At 55.6% G+C, this 24,769-nt stretch overlaps 2 protein-coding genes and 1 long non-coding RNA gene across 5 annotated transcripts in view; 1 reads left to right on the forward strand and 2 right to left on the reverse strand.

The window, feature by feature from the left end:
* Positions 1-11,648, reverse strand: part of TFEB (transcription factor EB) — a 54,282-nt gene extending 42,634 nt beyond the window's left edge. Inside the window, exon 1 of one of the 3 annotated variants that reach the window (XM_086706823.1) lies at positions 11,408-11,648. The gene's annotated coding sequence lies outside the window, so the exon portion shown is untranslated. Of the gene's footprint in view, positions 1-8,648; positions 9,548-11,407 lie in introns of those variants that run through there. The other 2 variants (XM_086706818.1, XM_086706820.1) reach the window with 2 other exon arrangements.
* A 122-nt stretch (positions 11,649-11,770) lies between these two features.
* On the forward strand, positions 11,771-14,570 carry LOC147580947 (uncharacterized). The gene is made up of 3 exons (XR_015251233.1): positions 11,771-12,763; positions 12,962-13,475; positions 14,057-14,570. It is a non-coding gene; the product is annotated as an uncharacterized LOC147580947 (long non-coding RNA).
* PGC (progastricsin) lies at positions 13,221-21,790 on the reverse strand. The gene is made up of 9 exons (XM_086706824.1): positions 21,717-21,790; positions 19,527-19,677; positions 19,132-19,249; positions 17,890-18,008; positions 17,217-17,416; positions 15,493-15,615; positions 14,712-14,859; positions 14,204-14,302; positions 13,221-13,514 (listed from the first exon to the last, which is right to left on the reverse strand). The coding sequence occupies exons 1-9, from the start codon at positions 21,788-21,790 to the stop codon at positions 13,362-13,364; spliced, it is 1,185 nt and encodes a 394-aa protein (XP_086562950.1). The 3' UTR covers positions 13,221-13,361.
* Positions 21,791-24,769: the final 2,979 nt, after the last annotated feature.

A 24,769-nucleotide genomic window follows, 5' to 3' on the forward strand; every position in this document is an offset into this window, starting at 1 on the left:
CTCTGACAGCCCCCCACTACCCACACAGCCTGGCCTCAAAATGCATAGGCCCTGCTGCACCTGCCCCCCCCCCCCCCCCCAAGATGGAGAGGCACAGAGCCGGGAGAATTTTCAGGAAGCCTACTAGGTCCAATGCAAGCCCAGCCCTAACCTATACACCCTCCCAGCCCTTCCTGGAGACATGTACCCTCTCAGCCCAAAGCCCCACAGTCCACCACCTTCCGGACTGACCACATATCTGCCACCTTGGTCCTGGGCCTTCCCAGGGCTTCCAGACACCCAGTTCACAGTCTTGCTATATAGCCCCACCTTGAAATGGACCCTGAGACCAAGGTTATTCTATGAAGTTCTGGGAAGATAGGAGCCGCCATACAATTTTCACTTGTGACAAAATGTTCTTGCTCAACACGTGACTTCAGGGGTTCCTCACGCCCAAAGTACTTCTCTCACAGCCTGTCAAAGAAACTTGACATTTCGCTAGCGCTTCTTTCTGGTGTCTAAGGGAGTCCCGCCTTTGATAGGTAACATTGCTTGCCAAGAAAGCCTGGCAATTATTAAGACATTGTCAGTCACCTAGACCTCAGGGTGGATGAGTTTACTAGACCCTTTCAATGAGAGTATGTTTCAAGAAGAGGCACTGCAGTAGGAAGAAGATCAGGCTGGCTGTGACCCCTGGAGAAGGCAGGAGATGCCACTAAGGTGAAGCGTGCCCCAGAACAGGGAGGTCAGAGGGGCCCAGGGAGCTCTGACCCAGACTCTGACCCAACCCTGGGCCCTCTCTGGCATAACAACTCTGGAAGGGCACAGACGGTGAGCAGGAGACGGGCCTGGGTGCGCAGAGCCCCCAAGAATGACCTCTGACTCCCATCCCTTACGGCCCAGACTTACAACGGGGCCTCAGATAAAGAGTGTGATAGGCACCTCTTATCACCCCACACAACCTTGGACTCCCACCCAGCTCAGGACAAAGTCAGAAATGGTTTTACCTGGGCCCCAGGGCTCCCCCAGTGAGCCCCTCATTTCTGCTGCCCTCATCAAAAAGGCTGGAGCCCTCAGGGCGGTTCCCCTACAGCCCTGAGGCCTGGAATAGCAGGAACCAGGGCGAGCCCACAGCTGGTCACCTGACACCTCCAGTTCAGGGGACTGGGAGCACAGTCAAGGGGGAGGGGCTGGGACCACAAAGAAAACAACCAGCGCAGGCCCCTTTGCAGGGATGCGTCCCAAAGTGTCTCTGCACAGCCACCCTCCCCCGAGTCCTGACCACAGCCTCAGGAAGGGGCGGGGGCAGGACCCCTCGCCACCCTCATTTTCCCTATGAGGCTTGAAGCACTGAAGTAGCTTCCCCAAAGCCATGTAGCAAGTTTATGGCAAATCTCAGTTCCTGGCTCTGTTCCCAGATCAGAATTTCTCAACCTCAACACTGACACTCTGGGGCCAGATAAGTCCTTGTAGGGGGCTGCCCGGGGCATTGTACGATATTTAGCAGCATCCCAGGCTTCTACCCATTAAGTGCCAGCAGCATTTCCTGAGTTGTGACAGCTAAAAATGTCATCAGACATTGCCAAATGTCCCCTAGGAGGCAAAATCGCCCCCCCCCCCCCCCCGGTAAAGAACTATTGCCCTAGGGGACCCGGAAGGATAGGCACCTGCCAATTCTAAGTTGCATGGTATCCTCTGAGGGCTCTAGCCCTATAGCCTTCCTCCTCCTTGGCCAGATGTGTTGGGCAAGAGGGCCTGAGTCCTCTGTGAGCTTAGTACTCTCGGGGCAGAGGCTGCCCCATTGCGGGTCTCCTCTGAAGACCATCTTCTTACCCCTCCAACCTCCAGCCCTTCGCTGGCATTCAGTATTATAATAGTCTCTCGGCTATTTTGGTCACAAACTCTTATGAGGAAAAAATGACGGGCACCCCCAGCGCCTGCTTCTTTCCTCACAAACTGCTGATAAATACCAACGTATGGATATATCGTGCGGGTCAGCCAGCATCCACAAAAACAGGTCTACAAAACAGACGTAAAGGGGAGTGAGATGAGAAGTGATACCCACGATGCGCTTCTGTTACGCACTCACCAGCACGACAGCCATTAAGCAGTCCGCCAACACCAAGTGTTGGCGACAATATGGAGAAACGGGAACTCTCAGGTGCCACTGGTGAGGAATAAATTGGTACAGTCACTTAACAAAACATTTCCTAAAGGTGAAATATGCATTGTACACCCTGTGCTCTAGCAATTGCACTCGGGGTTATCGGCCCTCTGGAGAAGGGTACGCACCGACGCACCAGGAAACACATACAAGGATAGTCTTAACAGTAGTGCTCACGGCAGCCAAGGAAGGAAAGCAAACCAAATGCCCGCAAGTGGCAGGACAGATGCAAACGTGGTGGCAAGTGCATGCCGTGGAATGAACTGCGTGTACAGCCGTGAACGTGGGCTCCGCGGAGCAACATGGGTGAACTTCACAAACGCACTGAGTGGACAAGACACAACGTTAGAGAACATGTTCGGCGTCGTTCTGGCTGTATCAAATTCAAAATCAGGCAAAGCTACACTCTTTTGATAAAGATTGCAGACATCGGTGGTTACGTGATAAGAAAAAGCAATTACTGATTACCAGAAAGATCAGGATAGTGGTTACCTCGGGGGGAAGGGGTTGTGACAGAGGCCAGGCTCACCAGCTGATTTTGGAGTGCAGGCTACGTTCTGTTTCTTCACTGGGGTGGTGGCTGCCTGGGTGTTCACTTTTACAATGACTTATTACCGTGTGCATGTATGTTTAAGTGCTTATCAGCACTCGTGGTGTATTTCACAACAAAAGGGGGAGACAAGGGTGGGATATAAATAAACAGAAAGAGAAGTTCTACTATTATCTTCTCACACCCGACTTTGAGAACCACTATACTTAGGCCCCACAAACTGGATGAGAATCTATAGCTAAGTCATGGGGCGGGAGTATCCGGAGATGTCCGTGGAGGGGCTCCCCCAGCTGGCCAGGGAGCCAGCTCTGGCTCCTTGCATCTCCCCACCACCACTTTTGGGGTGTCCCAGCCACTGCAAGCCCCTGGCTCCTCAAGGGCAGGGGGCTACCTCAGGCTGGGTGCCTTCACACCCACATCACTCTGCCCTGGGTGAGATTCCTCTGGGCGCCCCCCTGCCCCCCGACAGCAGGGCTCGGAGATTCACACTGGGGAGGCACTGAAGGAGCCCTCTGAATACACCAAAAAGGAGGGAGGCAGAAAAAGAAATTAAGAGGGAGAGAAGGGGTGAGAGAGCAGGAGAGAGAGACATACATGCATGGAGGGCCAATGTTCCACATGCAGTGGAAGTCAATGGAGGTAGAGAGGGACGAGGACGTGGGGAGCAGAGGAAAGGGGGAAGAAGGGACGATGCTGGAGGCGGGGGGAGCAGAATCACTGCCCCAGGTTCCTGGTCAAGTCTTGGGGCTCAGCAACAGGGAGACCCAAAGAGGTCTGAGTGGTTGGGCCCAACCGAGCACCATATCCCCCATGGCCCAGGGCTTCCGAGTGCAGGTGGGTGGCCAGCCACCTCCCTGTGGCTCCTTCCCCCTTGCACTCAGCAGCCACTAGTCCTCCTGGAAGGAAGGACTCTGTCCAGGACTGAGGCTTCCCACGTCTGCAGAGGTGACTCCCAGGTAAGAGGACCCAGGGAGCAACAGAGCTGCCCTTTTGGGGGTCTGGAGGGTGCATAGGGCTGAGCCAAGGTCTCCATGCTTGCATGAGCCCTTTTGTAAACTCTCTAGACCAAGGAAGAATGCTTTTCAGAGCAAAGAGCATACATTCATTTAGTATGTAATTCTGTTCTATCTTAACACCAATCTGCCTTTCTCTGTCCTCTGTGGTTAGTGAAATTCCCAGTGAGGCTGTCAGCTTTGAGGGAGGAGCTGTGTTCTTCTTCCCACCGACCCTGCTTGGCCGGCACAGTGTTAGCTACCCAGGAGGTGCTTAAGGCCATGGGGTGCCAGAGAGCCTCCCTCACGCTCCCCAGGCCTCAGTCCTCTACTCTCCAAAATATAGGGGTAGTAGTAGCCAGCTGGCCACTAAGCCTCTCAGCCCCACAGCCCCAGTCGGCCCACGGCAAAGCCAGCCAGCACCATGCTTCAGGGGCAGCTGAGAACACACCTGGCTAGAGCCAGGAGAGGACAAGACGCAACAGGGGCGGGACAGGATAGTGTGTCACCTCCTGGCCACTCCATACCTCTGTAGGGGGGCTGAGGCAGGTGCTGTCCCCAAACCAATGATAAACAAGGCAGAGGACAGGCTGTGACTTCCCTTGGCAAACAGGAGAAAACAAACCAGAGCCCCACCCCACAGACCCACTAGTAGAACCAGGGGTGGGGGGTGGGGGAGGGGTTGGCAGTGGGGGAGGGTGGCGAAGGGGGGTTGGGAGGGGTGGGGGGGGCAGGGAGGTGCTGTTGGCAAACTCTCTACAGGAAGAGACAGATGGTCAGCCCCAAACCAGAGTGAGGCTGGACCTGGATCCTGGGGAGGGCGGGGGCTGGGAGCAGAGCTCCTTCTTGTCCAGCTATGTACCTGTCCCTGAGTTTTAGTACCTGAAGCTGATACCCTGCCTGCAGGGCAGAGACCCTGAGTAAAGTGTTTGTTGTGTCCTCATTTCTGGGCACTTGATGGGGCTCAAGTCACACCCATTCACTCATTCACTCCACAAAGATTTACTGAGCACCCACTGTATACCGGGTTCTCTTCTAAGCACTGGGGATAGGGCACCTCTTCTCGCCTCCCACTGGGGTTTGCCCCAGCTCGTCCAGCTTCCAAGGAAGGAACTGCCCCAAGAGCCCAGGAGTGAACCCCCAAGGTGGCCTGACTATCTGCTGTCCCGAAGGCCCAAGTCCTCCTAGAAGATGATGGAGACACCTTTACATCCAACAGTGACACCTCCTCCTCCCTCCGCCCTCCCAGCGTCTCCAGTCTGAGGAAAGGAGAAAGGAACAGCTGCTTTTTGTGCATGTTTTATCATTTTTTAACTTTTTTTAACATTTATTTATTTTTGGGTGGGGGGAGAGAGAGAGAGAGAGAGAGAGAGAGAGCATGAGAGGGGGAGGGGCAGAGAGAGAGGGAGACACAGAATCTGAAGCAGGCTCCAGGCTCCAAGCTGTCAACACAGAGCCTGACTCAGGGCTCGAACCCACGAACCGTGAGATCATGACCTGAGCTGAAGTTTAACCCTTAACTGACTGAGCTACCCAGGCGTCCCTATCATTTTTTTTTTTCTTTTTTTTTTTAGCAAGAAACACAATTCAAACAGTGATCCAATACTTGCCCACCATGAGGTAGAAAAGTAAAATAACATGATGGGTGTTTCTACAGCCTCATTTCAACAAAGTCAAGGGCCACTCTGGATGCCCCCCCCCCACCCCACCCCGTGTTCCAGCAATGCCACTCTGGCTCCAAGCACTTTTGCAGGAGGAGCTTTAGACCCTGCCCCGTGTTCTGATGACTCCTGGGGACAGTGCTATCCTTTGTTGTCCACCTCATCCCACCGTACTTAAGCAGCAATGATTTTCTGAGCACTTGTCCCAGAGGGTCTTGTGCCAAGACCACAAGGCTGGACAGTGGTCAGTTTAATGGGAGGTGGGGGCAGGGAGGCAGAGTGGGCAAGGGAGGCCGATTATACCAGGGACTGGTGGTCACCAAATGGTTTCACAGTGGTCCCTGCCTCGTGGGACCTGGCTTCAGAAAGGAGACAGACCTAAGAGTCCCAAAGCAATCAGAGACCCAGGAGACAGAAAGCTCTTGGCTGGGTAGCTACAAAGCAGTGGGTTCTCAGAGTGTGGTCTGGGGACCAGCAACATTAGCATCTATCTCCCAAGGACTCATCCGAAATACAAATTCCAGACCTACTGGAATTTGCCGACCTACTGATTCCAGACCTACTCAATCAGGAACCCTGGTGGTAAAGCCTAGCGATCTATGTCTTAACAACTGCTCCAGGCGATTCTGATGCCCAAATTTGAGAGCCACAGCCTTGGAGAAAGGGCATCAGAATCATTTAGGGAATTTTTTTAAACTAAGCCTAGCGATCTGTGTCTTAACAACTTCTCCAGGCGATTCTGATGCCCAAATTTGAGAGCCACAGCCTTGGAGAAAGGGCATCAGAATCATTTGGGGAATTTTTTTAAACTTTATTTATTTATTTTGAGAGAGAAAGGGAGATCACATGAACAGAGAGGGCAGAGAGAGAGAGAGGAGAGAGAGAATCCCAAGCAGGCTCTGCACAAACCATGAGATCATGACCTGAGCTGAAATCAAGAGTCAGGCATTCAACCAACTGAACCACTCAGATACTCCCATTTGGGGAATTTTTAACATATTGATGCCAAAGCTCCTCCTTCAAGAATCACATGCACTATATATATATATATATATATATATATATATATATATATATGATGGACCAAGGATTTGGACAGGGGGAGGGGCGCAGAGGAGCGTGTATCAGGAGAAGGGACCAGCATGAACAAGGGCTGGGAGGAGGAAATATGGACTATGGATTTCTGGCAAGTCTGCTGGAATTAGGGATTAATCCCCATGGCATCACATTTTACTTTAGGGTCTCTGCCATTGGGATAAAAGCCAACAAGGAGGCTTGCCCCCAAGGAAGCTGGAGGGGGGCAGGCATGGTCAGACGTCCCTTCTCCCCTCCTCCTCATGCCCACACTTAAGGGCCAGGAAAGAAAGCTGGTGATGACTCTGCCTCTTGCTTCTGCCCCTCTCAGCTACCCTCTGCTGTCACCCCCCGCCCCGTCGCCCCACAGCGAAGCACTTCCTGTGGGCACAACAAGTCCCAGATCCCGCCCTGTTGCTGGGATATCATGGCTGCCTTCGGTCACACTGCAGCCAAGGGGATCTGTACATCTGGTGCAGAGGGGAGGAGGGGCAGGCAGCAGAAGTGCAGGGGAAAGCCATGGGTCAGGAATGGGGAGTAAGTGGCCAAGCCAGATGCTACCCAAGGAATCCCCAGGGCCAGGACCAGGGCAGGGTGGGGCAGGGGTTCCAGAGATGCTGCAAGCATTGCCAAGTTCCCTCTGCTACCTTGTCAAATGTAGAGACCAGGTGTGGTCAACAGGGAACAGCGGGGGTTGCGGCCAAGGAAGCCACAAAGAACCCCCCGTAAGGCATTTCGTTTGAGGATGTCAGACGTGTGGCGGAATCCTGTTTGCAACCCATAGGTTTTTTTTTTTTTCTTCACTGGAGCTCTCTATGCCTCCATTTCCTCACTTGGAAATGAGAAATAAAGAAATAAATGAGCCGTAAGAGTCCATTATGATAACACTTTTTTGAGCATGACACCATTCGAGGTCCTGTACATGCAGCGTGCAGCAGAATACTTAGCCCTTACTATAGCACTGTTAGTCTGGGTGTGCAAACAGAGGCACAGCAGGGTTAAGCAGCTCGCCCAGGGCCACACAGCTGGTAAGTGGCAGAGGTGGGATTCCAAGCCAAACAGCCTAGCCCCAGAGCTCATGCTCTTAACAATCTCCTGGCTAGGTGGCACTTAGCTAGTGCTCAGTACATGCTGGCTGTGACTATGCCCCAGGAAAAACTGGCTGGTCACACCACCAGGGCCAGCCTATAGCTACAACTCTACTGAGTGGACTTCAGCAGTACCCCCTACCACACCCCCCACCATACACACACACACACACACACACACACACACACACACACACCCACAACACGTCCCTCCCTTTTGGAAGCCTCTCCTGTCCAGGTGCCTTTGCCAAAGATAGGTAGAGGGTTCACATTGGAGGGCACCCCACAGATGATCTAGGTACACAGATGTGGAAACTGAGGCTGAGAGGAGCAGGGACCTGCCCCAGACACATAGCCTGTCAGTGAGAGGACACCAGTAGGCTCACGACTTTGGCCGCGGCTCATTCTCCCTCCATAGCTGCTACAGACTTGTCCCCACATCTGAGTAAACACGTGCCTAGTGAGGGCTTTGCTGTAAGTTAATGTGTGAGGTTACCAAGGAGACCCAGGAAGCCTGGTCTGAACTCCTCTCCCTGGGCAGGTCGGGAGAGCTCTCGGCACAGAACTCTGGTCACCTGTGTCAGCAGCTCAGCAGCACTGCCGGGAGACAGGTGCAGTCCTGGGGCAGAGGCCTCAGCAAGCTCCCACCCCTGCTCAGAGCAGGACACCCTGTTGGGGAAAAGAAGGTTGCCAGACCACCCTCTGCCCACCTTTTCGGACAGAACGCCTAAGAAACCCTGAAGTGGTCTTCTTTAGAGATTGAGAACATGGATTTTGGAGTCACTTGGGCCCAGGTTAGAATCTCTACCACTCTGAAGCTGTGTGACTTCAGGCAACTTGCTTAACTTCTCTGAATCTATGTAATGAAAACAATCATCCCTACTTCGTTCCAAAGAGCAAACACACAATATAAATGTTGGCAACTATTGTTTATAACTTTATTAGGATACTGTTCTATTAGAGCATAGAGACGAGATGAATATTCTAATATAATATCGTGTGATATTCTCATAGACACACACGTACACAATTCATCTGTACACATGTATCTAGATACCTAGAATCTCATAACCACACACACAAAACTCGTATCAATCTCACTCACCCACAGTGGAACACACAGCAACCCTATGGACTCACCATGTACCAGGCACTGCTCCACCCTGAATCCTCACAAGAGCCCAGAAGGAGCGTGTGTTTGTCTCTCTCTTTTTTCAGATGAGGATATACACCTTACATGCATATGCACTTGCTGCATCCTGGGACGTTGACACTTCTAGCAGCACTAGAAATCCCGAACTCCCTCCCTCTGGAGCAGAGGAGGTCAACCCAATTTCCACGGTCATCTCGAGGGCAGCCCCAAGCTGGGCCCCAAGTGCTGACTGCCCTCCATCCCTAGGACAAAGGCCCAACCTGGCTTTCATGCCAGCTGCGGTTGGGGAACCCCCCTGCTGCCTGCTGCCGGCAGAAACCAAGTTGACTTTGAAAAGGAAGAGACAGAAGCCAGGGGGTGGCTGAGCCACTCCCTGTGGGGGCAGGTGCTAAGTAACTCTATAAACTCCAGCTAATGATACAATTACAGCCATAAACAAAGCTCCAAGAGGAATCAGGGCCAGAAGCCAGACCCTCAAAGGACAGCCAGGCCTGAAGGGTGGGAGGCTGAAAGGGGGCCTCAATGGCAATGGAGGTGGGCATTGGGTATCCCAGCATCCCAGGCCCCTGGATGGGCTCCTGCCTGCCCTAGCCCACCCCCTGTCCATCTGACTGTGAGTCACCCTGCCATCAGCCCTCGGAAGCCCAGCTAGTTTTCCATGAATGTAGTCTTCACCTGAGGGGATGTCCCCTGCCCCATGCCCTGCACCACTTCCGTGGGAGCTGGAATAGGATTCTGATTTGTCTGCACCTCGCAGAGGGCAAAACAGCACTGTAGCTGTAACAGACCTTGTAAACTGTAAGTAACGTTGGCCCCCTTCCAGAGAAGCGAGCACAGTCACCCAAACGGCACTTCATTTACACTTTCTGGTTCCCAGTTCTCCCACCCCAGCAGCCGGGGGCGGGGGGGGGGGGGGGCGCAGGCAGAAAGAAGGTGACCAAGTAAATTGCTTTGCTTTTACCCATGACTGGGTAAACTGAGGCATGGCACCAGCATACCAGCAGACTACCACGCAGGACTCTCCCCTCCATTGTGTCTAAGACTGGCCTTTATCGCTGGCATCTTTCCCCCCGACTGTGATCTGCCTGAGGGCAGGGCCTAGAGGCTGTCCACCAGGCTGGGCACGGAGAAAGCCTCAGCGCGAACAGGTTAAGGAGCCAAGAACTACGTTCTGATCTGAGCCAACCGCATCTGGCCGCCCAAGAGGAAACCAGAGCTACCTCCTCCCCCCACCCCAAGAATTGCCAGGTCTTGGGCCAGTGGAATCTTGGACCGGGAGGGTGCAGGGGCCCGAGCCCACATCGGAGAAGTATCACTAAGGGCCTGCATCGGCCTTGCCCCTTCCCTGCTCAACTAAGACCCCTCACTCAGGGTGGGGTCTGGGCGGCAATTAACACTTCTCCGGCGGACGCAAAGCCAAAGAAAGCACCGCATTCAACGCCAGTCCGAAACCGTTCGCGCCGAACAGTCCCCAGAACAGACGGGCGAGAGACTCCCGGCTGGAGTGGACTGTGATGGGAAGGGCTCCGCGGTGAGCGGCCGCCAGAGAGCGGGGAGGGGAGCTCCGGGCAGTGCGGACGCGCGTGCAGACGAGCCCCGCCCCGGGCGCCCTCCCTTCTTCCCCCCTGTGCGCGGGGCTGGGGCACGCCAGGCGGCTGCGGCGCGAACCTGCTCGCGCAAACCGGAGCAGCTCGGGGCAGCCGTGCGTGAAGCCAGAACCCCTGGCCGAGAAGGGGCCAAGGGGCGGGAACGGAGCTGACATCAACCCTCTCCCTTCAAGGAGGGAAGTGCACGCGCGGCGCCCGCGTAGCTGACCCGGGTTCGGGGAGGTGGGGAGAAGACTGAACGCGGACTTAGGGGGCGGGGCAGCATGGGGTTGGGCGGTGCGAACTAAGGGAATAAGGGGAAGGGGGCGTGTTTTCCGGGATTCGGGACCTAGAAGGTGGGGGGTACTCGGGGACGGGCAGATGGCCGGGAGCTCCCGGGAAAGTAAAAAAAGGGGCGCGCGGAGGGCGAGCTCTGCGCTTGGGGCTCCCACGGGTCGGGGAATAATGCAAGGAGGAGAAAAAGACAGAGCTCAGGGATACCAGGGGACGCGGGCAGCGGCGGCTTCTTCAAGACACCGAGGGAGAAGAAGGGACGGGAAGGGGGGTGGGGAGGATGGTACTTCCACCCGCCCCCCTCCAGCCCGGGGGCGTGGCGCCGCCCCGGCCCTCCCACTCCCCCGGACCATCCAGGTTGGGCCTGGCCGGGCCAGACTCGGCCCCCGCACACCTCCCGGGCCTCCGGCGCCGTCCCCCGTTCCACCCGCCCCAACCGCCTCCGGTGGAGAAGGAGTAGGCGCAAGGCCCACACGTCCCTCAAACTTGTTGCAAGTTCACTCCCACGCCTCCCGCCCCTTCGACTCCCAGCTCCGGAGCCGGGAAGGCCCATGCCCGCCCCGGCCCCTCCCGCCTGGTTACATAAGGTCGCAGAGAAGCCGCCCCCGGCCCGGGCCTGCAGTGAGGGGCCGGAGGAGTTCCTGGGCTCGGCGGGCAGCGCCGCTCCGGCCATGTGCCCAACGTCTCGGGCTAGACGGACAGCGGGGCGGGTGGCGGCGCGGCGCGGCGCACACACTCCCTGTCCCCTCTTCAGCCGGCACCCCCATCCACCCACCTGTCTCCCGGACCCACAGAATCAGGGCGGGGGAGCCTGGGTCCGGGGTTCCCAGCCTTCCGCTCACCCTTTGGCCCTCGGTCCCTCTCACCTATCTCTGAAGGTCAATCCGTCCGCCGCCTGTCCCCCGCGGCTCCGGCAACTTGTCCCAAGTTCAGGTGTCCGGCCCGCGAGCTGCGCCTGCCGCCCCCTCCCGGACTCCTCCGGCTCCGCGCCACCGGGAAGGCCCGCCCTGCCCGCCCTTTCACGCTGCCGTCGGCGCCGCCGCCGCTCCCTGTGTCCAGCCCGCGGCCGCCGCCTCCGCTGTCACCGAGCCCCGCGCCGGGCGCCAGGGCTCCCACTGTCAATCCGCACCCACTTCCCGCCGCGCCCGGCAGAGGGCAGCACACGCCCCCCGCGGTCCCGCCCCGCCCTGCTCCGCCCCTCGAGGGCCTACCGCGGTGCCCGCGGGGAAATGTAGTGCCTCCCGTCGGTTCTGCCAGGCACGCCGGGATTTGTAGTCCCACTCTGCGGGCCCTGGCCTGGGTACGGGGGACTTGGCATTTAACTTGGAACTTATGTCGCACTTCGTTTCTGCCCCTTTTGCAAGTTTTTTTCTCTTCTCAGTCAGTGATGCCACGCACTCCAGCTCCCTATGTACACCCTGTGGCCTCTCTGACCCCAAGGAGAGGCCTGCAGGAGGCTGTCTTGCCTGGAGTCTAGGAAGGATATAGGGTCCCAGATAGTGTGCTGTTGCTATAGAAACTACTGCATGGCAAACCTCAGTTTCCCTCATGTTTGGGAGTGGAATGCCAGACTTGGATCTCGTGCTTTCACCCCTGCACCTGAACATAAGGGACAAGGCTGGGGTCAGGCTGATCAAGGACAGCATGGAAAAATATGTCCAAGGAGCCTCCCTCCCTCCCATTGTGAGTTTTCCAATTATACCCCTCCTCAAGCCTCATCAGTCCTACCTGGCTGGTGACCCCCACCACCATGCTACAGGGAAACATTTTTCAGATCTGCTTCATATCATTCCCCTGTTGGAAGTTACATAGCTCTGAGCTACCCTTCTCTGCTTTCCCCACTTCCTCCTCTGCCCAGTACCACGTAGCCCCAGATCTGTGGGTCTTTGGCGGGTGGCTCCTAAGGAGAACAGGAATGAAATCTAGAGGGAGAAAACATCTCTTGTTCACTTCGTTACAACAAATGGGCTTGATTTCCCGGGGATTCCAAGTAGCTATTGCTCTTGTCCACAATTAAGGGCCAGCCCTTCTTCAAACAGACCCTTGGGGCATAAGGGTCTAGGTGTAAATATGATCAGTTTCACTCAACCCAGACCTTCTGACGCCCTCTTGGAAACAGGTTCTGGTAGCATCACCCTCCTCCCGGAAGGACCCATGATTGCCACGAGTGCACACAGGCATCCAGCATCTCTCAGAAATTCCCAGTGCAAACCTGATCACAGGTGAGGAGCCAAAGGCCTAGGTGTAGGATGCATTGGAAACCCCAGTCACAGTGCTAGAAAACTTGCCTGGGGTGATTCTGGTGGTCATTCGGTCAATTAAGTCAGCGGAGCATTTTGGGTGGTTGGGGTAAGGCCCCTTGACCCATCACAAAGGAATGCCCTGCTTCAATGTCAACTACCACTGTCTTCTCTCTCCAGAGACAAGCTGTGAAGAGACTCCAAGCTCTGAGGGGTAGAGGGACCATTCCCCGAGCCCTACCTCATGCCCCATCCCTCTTAGAATCTCAGTAACCCTCCTCCCCCCTCCCACCCCCGGCCACCACAAACCTCCTAGCCGCTCAGGGAGAACATGGTCCAGTAGAGGCAAATCTACGCCTGACTCCCACTCTTCCCCCCCATTCTTGTGATAGGAGCTGCCTTACAGGCCACAACTGCCCTCTAAAAACAACACGCTGGCCAACATGGAAAAGAACTATTTATTATGAGAGAAAACCCAAAATCTAGAAAAAGAAGGCTGAGTCCAGAGAAGAAGCACACAGAGAAGCTTGGGGTGGGGGATCTAGAGGAAGAAGGGAGCCCAGGCGTCCAGGCACTCAGTCTAGGCGGCAACGGCAAAGCCCACCCTCTTGTTGCCAATGTCGAAGATGGAATAGTAGGACCTGAGGAAGACGTCCCCGAGGATCCACAGGGGCTGGCCACTGCTAGAGGGCAGGTAGGTGGCCTGGACTCTAATGGCACAAATGTCATTTCCCTGCACAGAAGGGTAGCACACATTCACTCATGCATGGACAGAGCCCTGCTCAGCCCTGAGCCCCAGGCCGGGAGCACAAACGCAGAAATGAGTGAGCCAGACGTTCTGCCCTTGAGGGCTCACAGGCCAACTGAGCCCCCAGAGCTGGGGCGGTGGGAGAGAGGTCTGGAATGGGTAAATGCACACTGCGGTAACCATCTATAGTCTCCTCTCCCCAGGTTCCCCTCCGCCTCTCTTTTGCTCCCCATTTGGAGTAGGTCAGCCTGGTTGGCAAAGCCTTGAAGCCAGCCCAACTTGGCTTCCAAACCTAGCTTCACGCTGACTGGCTGTGGAGCCTTGTGTCAGTGTCTTACCCTCTCTGAACCTCCAAGTTTTCACTTGTAAAATAGAAATTAGCGCCTCCCTCCTTGAATGCTGTGACATTCCGGTGGGACGGCGTAGGCAAACAGGGCTGACCCTAGCTAGTGCGCCACAAACAACCCAGTGCCCCTCCACACTGATTAATAATAATAAATAACAGACGACACTCTTCTGTGTCACAGCCTCGTGCCCGAGAAGGGGTTTGGAATCGGTGGGTGGACAACGTGAGGCAGCATTGCCAGGAGCTGGGAAATGGCACGTGGTGAGGAGACCCAACGCTTCCGGCTCCCAGCCCCTCCTCACACCCAGTCACATCCCTGCAGACTTACTCTGAAGAGGTACGAGGAATATGGCAGGGAGAACTGCACACGATTGATGAGGAAGGTCAAGGTGGGCAGGCTCTGGACGTTGTTACAGTCCACCATAAACTGCAGAGAGGAACAGAGCCCAAGGGTCTCATCGTCCACATCAGAGGACCTGCCAGCCCCACCTCAGCCACCCCAGCCCTCCTCCCCCACTCGGCCCCACATTCCAGCTCTCTTGCTCTTACTCCCAAGCCTGGCAAGTGTTGAACGAGTTTCCTTTGAGGGGTGAAGCTCCAAGGAAATTTTGCTGAGTAGTAACCTCCCCATGTCCCCTCAGGACAAGGTGCCAGCCCCCCCTGAATCCGCCTCCGGGCCCACAGCCCCAGGCATCCCAGAGCCCCCCACCTCCAGTGCTTCGGGGCAGCTAGAAGCATGGAGGCCAAGAGTCGGGCTGTTCCTGTGCCGGAGGAGGATCATAAATGCCTCCTGGAGGGTCTTTCTAAAAGAAGGGGGATGTTTCCACCAGACGCACCTGTCCATACTGGTCCGCCTGGGCCCCTGTAGCCTGCAGAAGGTAACTCAGGTACTGCTGGGGAACCGTGAGCAGAGATGTGCCTGTGTCCACGATGGCCTCGCAGCCCTGGGAGCACCAGCCGGTGGCATGGCCACCAATGAGGAACCTGAAGGTGAAGAGACGAACCCCCTCAGCACCCCCAGCTCAGGGCAGCTGGGAAGTGGGCTTTCCCCACCACTGAGGGACAGACAGCTACAGCCGTAGAATCAAGGTGCACCTCAGAAAAGTAGGACTCTGCAGAGATCAATCCAGCCATCCCCCTGACTTACACCATACCAGACTCTACCCAAAGCCACCTAACGGGTCATGGAATGTCTTTCTTACCAGTTCCAAGGAAGGTTCTAGAAACACTGAAAGCCGGGGTCACTGATTCTTTGTGAGTACGTTGAGCACATTGATCCCCCCACATACATCCCAGTTTCTAATCTCTAAGCACATAGTGTTGGACCACAGGGTCTATGTTTGGAATTCTAAGACCTACCCTGTATGTCGTCCCCACCCCACCCCGTTTTTCCAGCAGGCTGAGCTGGACCTTCGATCTCCAGCAGAGGACAGCTGTAGCTTTGTGGGGACAGGCCTCAGAGGTCCTCTATCCCCACCTGCCAGCAGTACCTTCCTGTGTGTGTCCATCTCTGTGTATTTGTGTGTGTGTGTGTGTGTGTGTGTGTGTGTGTGTGTGTGTGTGACATGAAATGCCTCAAAGCCTGCCCACGGGCCTGGGACCCCACCATAGACTCACTCCTCAAAGCCAATCTGCCAGTAGCGCTCCTGAGTGACGGGGGCCCAGTAGATCGGACCCCTGTGCAGGCTGTGGTCGATCCCCCCGAATATGAGAACTGCTCCTTTCTGAGGGTTCATCTGTCTGCAGAAGGCAAAGAGAAGAGTGAGTCAGGGAATGACTATGGAAAAGATTTCCTACTGAGTAATCACTCTCAGAGGGAAATAGAGGTCCTGCCCTGGCTGCAGGCTGGGGGGGGGGTCCCCGAGGTGGGTCTGTGTCTCCCCCTCAGATTAGGGCTCCCTGACAGCATGGCTGTGTCTCTTCCCTCAGACTGGGGCTCCCTGAGATTGGCTCTGTCTCCCCCATCAGACTCCCCGAAGGCAGGGCTGTGTCTGCCCATCACAATGGGACTCCCCATGCTGTGTCTACCCCTCACACTGTGGAAGCCTGAGGGAAGGGATTTTTGTACCCCTTTTTGACTATAGCTCCAAGCTGAGCCCCTCAGCATTCCCATGCCTCAGGTTCCAGATACCGCTGCCCCACAAGGCCCTGCTTCAGGGAAAGCCACTGGTTGTATAGGTTCCCTGTGCACCCCCCTCCCCCCCACCCCACATGCCCTTCTCCTGTCCCTTCCGCTTCTTGCTGCTTGGTGTCATATGTCAGTGGGAGCCTGACACTGAGCCCCACTTGTCATTTTTCTACTGGGACCGGAGGGAGGTAGGTCCTTGGCAGAGAGGAAGGGAGGATTTTTCGTGTGTGTTTCAGCCTCCCCTGGTGGTTGAACCTGGGTGTGGAATTGGACATTGGCTAAACTCAAAGCTAATTGTAATCAGAGGTAGAGAGTTAAAGTCCGCAACATTAGAAACAGAGTAATGTTGAAAGTCAGAGTCAAGCGATTAAACCCCAGATAGCAGATGCTGACTATCTCCAGAAGGTGGCTGACTAGCTCTGGAGAGCAAAAGAAGGAAAGTCCATTCCAGGCCACTCACCCCTGCCCCCACCCTCTGGCTCCTGGGCCATCGCTTGTGTGTTGTGAGGAAAACAACTTGTCAGGGGCAAATGATGAAGGTAGACCAGAAGGCTCCAGGACGTGGCTAGAACAATAGATCAAAGGAGATGAGGCCACCGATTATTATACAAAAGGAGTGTCCAGGTAGAAAATATTGGCTCAGAAGGCAATGAGCTAATGGAGGCTCTGGGCAGCAGGTAAATCCAAGATGTATCGAGAATCAGCAGCCACACTCAAAGCTAAGTTCACCCAGAAGAGGGAAAGATTCTGACCTGGACTAGAGATGCAAAGAAAAGTCAGAGTGGGCTGGGGACAGACGCAGGGATGGGGGAAAGGGTGTGGAGTGAGGGACAGTTCAGAAGCCCAGGAAGAAGGGGCGCCTGGGTGGCTCAGTCAGTTAGGCGGCCAACTTCGGCTCAGGTCATGATCTCGCGGTCTGTGAGTTCGAGGCCCGCGTCTGGCTCTGTGCGGACAGCTCGGATCCTGGAGCCTCCTTCAGATTCTGCGTCCCCACTCTCTCTCTACCACTCCCCCACTCGTGCTCTGTCTCACTCTGTCTCTCAAAAATCAATGTTAAGAAGCCCGAAGAAAATGCTAGACACGGGAGTAGCTGGAGCCATTCCCTGATGGGAGCCCTCCAAACCCCAAAGCATTGAGCCTCACCCTTTTCCAGGGTCTGGGGGAAAACGGAGGGAGTTGCCTGGGAACTAAGGACACGCAAGCAGTTTCTTACCTGCCCAGGTAGAAGCTGAAGACTGGGCTGGAGAGGACACCTGCCCGCAGCATGCCCTGCAGGGGGGTGGTGGTCCTACCCTCTGCCAGGGAAGGGAAGGCCAGGCCCATGATGCCATCAAACTTTGCATGGAGGAAATAGGGACTTGGCTCAAGCTCACTCAGGCCAAACTGCTGGCTGGGAACCTGGATGCTCTGGACCTGGAGGGGGCGCGGGGGATGAGAGGTGATAAGTGTAACTCTACCCACCTCCCCCAAACCTCCCCCCCGCAGAGGCTCCCTTGAGCATCCCTCCATCGCCTTTGCCCCTTGCCTTCTTGACCGGTCTCACAAGAACCACTTTCACTCTCAAACGGCCTCACTGAGCCCTGCCGCCGCCCCCCCCCCCCTTCATCTTCCCCCAGCTTTAAGCCTCTTAAGGAGAGGACCAGGTGTCCTGGGTGCCTGGCACATGATGCAGTCAGGGAGGGCCGGGTGACTGCACGAAGGAGCCCTGGGGGGGTACTGATTTCCCGGCCTGTACGCAGTAAAGCACTAGGAGTTTTCCCATATTTTCCAGCATCTCCGTCTGACCTCCCATGAGACGGTGAGGTCTGTGAGGTTCCAACCCGGCTCAGAGCCCCAGGGACAGTCCCCACGTCCCGGGGCAGGGAGCAGCCTGCCACGTGGCTCACCCTTAGAGTGTCATAGCCGTAGATGCCGCGGAGGCCGCCACTGCCGTATCGCACGGAGAAGATCTGCCCGTTGCTGGAGTAAGTAGAGGACGCGTTGGAGTTGAAGTGGGAGTGACCGGCTGCAGTGGGAGGGAGGGTTTGGGGAGGCAGGCTGGCAGGGGGAGGGAGGTCCACCTCTGTCCCAGCCTGTGCTCACATCCTGGGGCCTCAGCATCCCTGGCCACGGAGTCAAGGGGTGGCCAGCCAAGGGGGTTCCCAGCATTGGCCTCAAAGCCCCCTCTGATTTACAGACCCTTGGGGGTGCCCTTTGACCGTGACCCTCCGGGGCAGGATGCATAGAATCCCTCTCCGCCTCCCTGGTTCCCTTTATATCCCCACCCACCCCCATCAGCTGTAGGAGCAGGTGAACCCCAGGGCATGCCCGCACTCCCCCCACCCTCGCCCCATCAAGAAACTGGTCATACCAGGAAGCTGAGAGATTAGGAACAAGGCCAACGAGGCATTCTTGGGAGAAAAAGTGTCAGGACCCACACCCCAAAGCTCTGGCAGGGACCAGGGCAGCCTTAAGGAGGGGAACCTGGCCTGTCTTGAAATATAACTGCAAGGGGGTGCCCGGGTGGCTCAGTTGGTTGAGCGTCCGGCTCTTGATTTTCGCTCAGGTCATGAGTTCACAGTTCGTGCTATCAAGCCCGGGGTCGGGCTCTGCGCTGACAGTGTGGAGCCTGCTTAGGATCCTCTCCCTCCCTCTCTCTCTGCCCCTCCCCTGAATGCTCGATCTCTCTCTCTCTCTCTCTCTCTCTCTCTCTCAAAATAAATAAATAAAAACATTAAAAAAAAAAAAAGAAACACAACTACAATACAGGGACCACATCCTATACTGTTGTCCCATGTGTCTAGGGAGACTCTCAATGAGAACTTCGTGAAGAGTGGAGAGAGTGGAAGAGAAAGAATGTTGTAGATGCTGGTGGGAGGGAATGGCCTTATCTGCAGTGAACAGAATGGAGCAGAGAGAAGTGGGCCGGATCGAGCAGAAGGGTCAGGCTGGAGCAGGTGAAGGAACCCTCTGCACATGTGTGGGTGAGAGGGAAGGCAAAGTAATCACCCAGCTCCACGGCCGGCCTCTTCTCCTCTCTGTCTTGCACACGCCCCTTGATCCTGGCCAAGTCCCTGACTCTCAGGATTGAAGTGCCCCGGTCTCACAGTCCCTCACCGGCCACCTGTCCTTGCAAGCCCAGCACTTACCACAGGCCTGGCTCTGGCAGTGGACAGAGGGCACCCACAGGCTGGAGGAACCAGTATCAAAAAGGACAAGGAAGTTCTGCGGAGGAGTCCCAATGCTGATCTCACCAAGGTAGAGACTCTGGGGGGGCCATGGGGCAGGCTCTTAGCTCTGCAGGGATCCAGGGACCCTCAGGCCCAGCCAGACCTCCATGGACAGAGCCCCTGCCCTATAACCCACACCAGAGGGAGAGGCCCGAGCCTACTTTCCCAGAACACAGAGCCCTTCAGGCCAGTCTGACAGGCCCCAGGGGCTTTATGGGAGGGTGCAAAGTAGATGGTGCAAGCACACCCCCAGGGCCTGGCCTCAGACTTTGCCGGTAGAGAGAGGGAGCCCCAGGGAGGGCGTCAGGACTCACATCCAGAAAGGCCAGGGGCTCGTAGATGGCACTGAGGTTGCCAAAGTGGTACTTCTGCACAGGGTCGTGCTTGGGGGTCCTCAGGAACTCCCCCAGTAAGCCCTTCTCCTTCATGGTCTCCCAGATGGACTCTCGTTTGCTCAGGGGGACTCTGCAGAGGGACTGGGGTCAGGACAGGGCCTCCCTCATTCCTACAGCACCCCTGATGGTCCCAGTCCCTTCTCCCCCCTACCCACCCGCCTCTCCATCTCCAGCCACATGCCCCAGACTCCCTGCTCCTCTGTCCCGTGTGCCCATCTGCTCTGGCTCCAGCTCTGGCCCTTTCTCTCTGTCTCTGTCTCTGTCTCTTTCTTTGGGTTTATCCCTCTGTCTCTTTCTCCCTCTGCCTCCCTCTTTGCCTCTCCCTCTCGTCTTTCAAAAATCTTCTCAGGACTTGCTCCAAGATTCAGAAAACAAATACCTCCACCCATGCCTGCCCACATCTCATCTCAAGGCTCCTCATCCTTCCCTGGCCCTCTGTTCTCAGGTATCCCATAAATTCCTTCCCAGAAAGGGGAGGGGACTTCGGCCATTACCCTTGGCAGGATATACGCTTTCTCTTTTATGTAAGCTCTGCGTGCAACGCAGGGCTTGAATTCAGGGCCCTGAGATCAAGAGTTGCGTGCTCTACTGAGTATGCCAGCCAGGCAGCCCAGGATATGTGCATTTATAAGAAAGATTTCAGAGATGGCAGAGCTCCCCCCAGATCCTCTGCTATGGTGGTCCTCAGGCACCTGACCCCGGCTGATGTGACAGAGCATGGGTAGAGGGGACAGCACTAGACTGGGACTCAGAAGACAGGGTCCCAGGTCTGCCCACACTGCTAATCCCCTAGCCTGGGGCTCATCACTGCTCTTCTTCAGACACCAGGCAATGCAGAAGTTGGCCTGGGTGGTCTGGGGCCCAGATCAGCTCTGGAATGGGAACTTCTGAGTTCTGGGCTTCTGCCCCCATCCCCTTGGCTGTCCTCCTCCAAGACCAGCTTGCTGTCATTACATAAGGGGCCTCTGTGGGTCCACCCAGGCTCGTTCCAGACTCCAGAAGTGCTGCTTCTTTTTTCTTTCCCCATCTGAATCCCCATTCCGTCAGGACCCCTCATTCTTCCGAAATTCTTAGCTACAGCCATTCACATTGAGCTGTGAAAACTGACGATTGCTTGGCTCACCATCTCGACAGAATTTGCATACTGCAAACAGATTTCTCAGAGGAGCTGGAGGCATCAGTCTTTAAGGGTCACATAGCAAGCAGTGTGCAGGCCGGGAGCGCTCTGGAGGTCCTGGACGCCACGCCTCCTTCTCCCTTTCTTCTGACACCTTACCTGGCACGCAGACATCACCTTACCGCTGTTTCTGCTTCAATGATTGTGCCATCTGCGCTATAAATTTTGGGCCTTAAGGGAATTTTTAGCAAATGTCTGCCTATCCAGAAATAATCGTTCCTTTCTGCAGGAGGAAAGCAATCCTGCCATCCGGGATCTGTTTGGACAGCAGTCACCCTTACTACCCTGTGCCGGGTCCTTCTTTTCTCATCAGAGGAGAAAGCGCTTCTGCTTTTCCCTTCGCCCAAAAGTGCAACCACCAACAGAATTAAGTCTGCAGAAAGGCATGTGGCCCCAAGTTAAAGATTATAGGGGAAAACCCCAGGATGCTGAAGACAATGAAAACAAAGCCCAGGAGAACAAGAAATGAATTAGCCCGCGCAATCACAAGGTGTGCGGCCTCTGCTTTTGTTACCAGAGATAGCATCACTCGCACAAATTGCTGAGATGTTTTGCAGATCCAGACCAGGGAAGGGAATGACCACCCGGTCACAGTTGATGAAACCGGACAGACCAGGGCCGGAAAGACAAGTCAATCAGTCCTGAAGTTGACCCGATCCCTGACCCATCAGAAGAACCCACGACTCTCAGCCCCCTATCCTGCGTTCAACATTAACGCCCCGTTCTCTGAGTGGTGTAACACCAGTAAAGAAGCCTGTCTTTCTTCACTGTGAATGCTCAGTGTCTCTCTGTTGTAAAGGCTTGCTGGGCATCTAGTGGACAAACTCTCCTTTGGTTCAGTTGTAGACGTTTCCTGAGGGCAAAGGTTGTAGCCCCTTCTGCCTCGGACGCCCCAACCCACACCTGCTCCGACAGCCAGGCCCCAGACTCACTTGACCACTGCGGCCTCCAAGAGCTGGAGGCTGGCCAAGGCCACCACCATCCACTTCATGGTTCTTGTTCCCATATGGCCACAGAGGGAGAGCCACTCCAAGTTGACTGTTGCAGTGGAGGGAAGGCCCTGAGCACTCCTTCTGCCTTTATATCCCCCGGGATCGAGCCCAGTCCCTGCCTCCCGGCCCTAGGCAAAAGTGTGACTTCAATCCCGAGTGCACCCTGTGCTCCGGGTGTCTGTGGTTTCTGTGCGTTTTCCTTCTGGAGGGTGGCCACAGAGCACTTTCTTCTTCTTCACTTTTTAATACAAGCAGAGGACGCCAAACAAGTGTGCATAAGAGTTGCCATTAAGATGGGCTGGTGAGGATTTCTTCTTGTCCAGGAACAGTGGCATGATGTGCGCATTTTGGGGTGAGGGCCAGAGTCAGGTAGACTGAGGGCCGTAGGACCTCCATAGGCAAGTTTTCACATCCTCAACACTATTGCCATTTTGGAACATATAATTTTTAGGGGCGGGGGGGGGCTGTCCTGTGCACTGTAGATGTCTAGCAGTATTCCTGACCTCTATGCACAGGATGTCACCAGCAGGACCCTAGTTGTGACAAACAAAAATGTCTCAGGGCATGGCCCAGTGTCCACCTAAGGGGCAAAATTGTTGAGCATCCCTGGTCTGGACACGATGCACTCAGAAGTCTGGCCAAATCCTGGTTTCCAGCACCCCCCAAGACCTCGTGGGATGCAATTTGGTTGACTGGGGGATGATGGGGCCGGTACCTGGGATGATGGTAATGACCATGTGGTAGTGAGGGCGGTGTTGATGGTAGCGATGACGGCAATATCCTTAGCTCTAAAGCAGGTGCTGGGGCTGAGATGCCAGTGGCTGAGGTCAGAGCTATTCGCAGCAAAAGGGGGTCAAATGGAGAGATTGTCATCATGGTTCAGCAGGTGCTGGGGACACACCCCTGATGTAAATTACACTGGCCCCTGGCTGTTCCACTTGTACTGATTTGCAACAAAGGGAGGCCTGGGGCAGAGGCAGAGGAGGAGGGGACAGCCAGAACTTGCCTCTGTTCATTGTCTCTCTTCTCCGGCCCCATTAGACTTCCCCTGTCTTTAGCGCTCCTGAAATGCCTGTGTCCCCCAGGGCTGTCATGTGCTGCTTTTCTGCCCCTGAGTCTAGTCAACCCAGGTCTATCTCCCTCACCTGCTGGCCCTCCCTGCTTCCTGGCTACAAGTTTCTCATTGCCTGAGATGATCCGGAGCTGGCCCAGTGTGCACCAGCCTGGCACAAGAGAGCGCCCACTTTGGGGTGAGTAGAAAAATATCCCCGTGTCAAAACGCTCCGTGCCCCCTTGTAGCGCACACTCAGGGCCCCAAACACATTTGTCAGGCCCTCAAGCCCCACACCAAAGGCCACAACCGGGCCTGCAGACACTGACATGACCCAGCCGGTGGGGGGTTTTCTCCTTGGCCACCAGCATCCACCGTCCAGCCAGAGCCCCAGAGCCTCCCCTAGTCCTACGATGGGGGAGGGGAAGAGGGCACTAGAGGTCTTCCCAGGCCCGGCCCAGAATGGGATGCACCTGCCTAATTGTGTCCCTGCAGTCCCCAGGGTCCCCAGGAGTCCGAGATGGAAGGAAGACAAGGGAATGAAGAAGTGTTTTCCCCAGAGCAGGGGACCCGAAGATTTGGAAGAGCAGGCCAAAGAAAGGCATAGGTTCATTGGAATCTTGACAAAACCTATGAATACACCAGAACCTATGGGATCCCCTAAGTCTTGTGAGGCCTGCCAGACTCCCCAGCATGGGGCCGCCAGGGACCATTTCATTATCTGGTAGGACCCCAGGAGTCTGACACCTGCCAGGCTAACCTTCCCCCCAACCCCAGCCACACCACATCCCTTTGAGCATCCCTGGCCCACTGCTTCAAGCCAGGCCTCCCTTCTTGGCTGCCAGGCCCTGGGGGGTCTGCACCCCCTACCTACCCAACCTGATCTTTGACAGCTCAGCCAGTCTCCTCAGACATTCCAAGTCCTCATCTGTGTCTGTCTCAACCCCGAAGACCCAGCCTCCCATATGTGGAAAGGTCTCCCTTCTATGTGTCCAAATTCTGCTCATCCTTCAAGTTCTGTCCTCCAGAGCCAGGGATCCACAGTCTGAGAGCTCCTTAGAAGTCATCTAGGGATGTGCATTGGAGGGCACCTCTTTCTACCCAGGACAGAAGCCCCCTGGCCCCGGTGGCTCCATCCGCGTTTCTCTTCTGCCCCTAAATGCTGCACATCCAGCTGACGCTCTCCCCTTGGTGCTGGATCTCACACTGTCTCAGATCAGTCGCAGTTGTTTCCTGGGATATGTTTGCCTCTCCCCCTAGACTAGAAGCTTCCAGAGGACAGAGACTGCCACTTGTACCTCCCTATGCCTGGTTGAGAGCTCAGGCAATGCTGAACAGTAGCTGGAATCCAAGGGGTTGTCCTTGATGGGACGTGGTTTATCTCCCCCGCCCCATTATCCCAACACTGTGATTCCCCCCTCACACACACGCACGCGCTCCAAAGGGATCTTGTCAAAATCCAGGACCTGGCATCCTCTCAGAGCAATTGTCTCCCAGGACAGAGGCACTTTCTCGGCACCCTCTGGTCTCATCTCCTTCTGAGCACCACCTGCCTCAAAACTCATCAAAGGCCCCTTGTGGCTAACTGAATGAAACCCAATCTCATCACCCTGGCCTTGAGGTCACACTGAGTCTGGCGCTTTCCTCCCATTTCCGTGCTCATCTTCCACCACTAACCTACACATGCTCTATTCTCCAGCCAAAGAGACCACCTGGCTTTCTCCCAAGGATCTTATTTGCCAACCTCCATGCCTTTATCCATGCCGTGCCGTCTATCTGGGATGCCTTCCTAAGCATCTGCACCTGCAAAACCTCCTCCTCCTTCAAGAGCCAGTACAAACGCCACAAAGCCTTCCCCACTGTGCCCACCTACATGCAACCTGGCCCCTGTTATGGAGGACCTTGCCTTTCCTTCCCGTATGGTATTTATTGCGTACCGTCT

This window comes from Puma concolor, chromosome B2 (genome assembly GCF_028749965.1).
Source record: "Puma concolor isolate L17-30 chromosome B2, mPumCon1.1.hap2, whole genome shotgun sequence".
Lineage (NCBI taxonomy): Eukaryota > Metazoa > Chordata > Mammalia > Carnivora > Felidae > Puma > Puma concolor.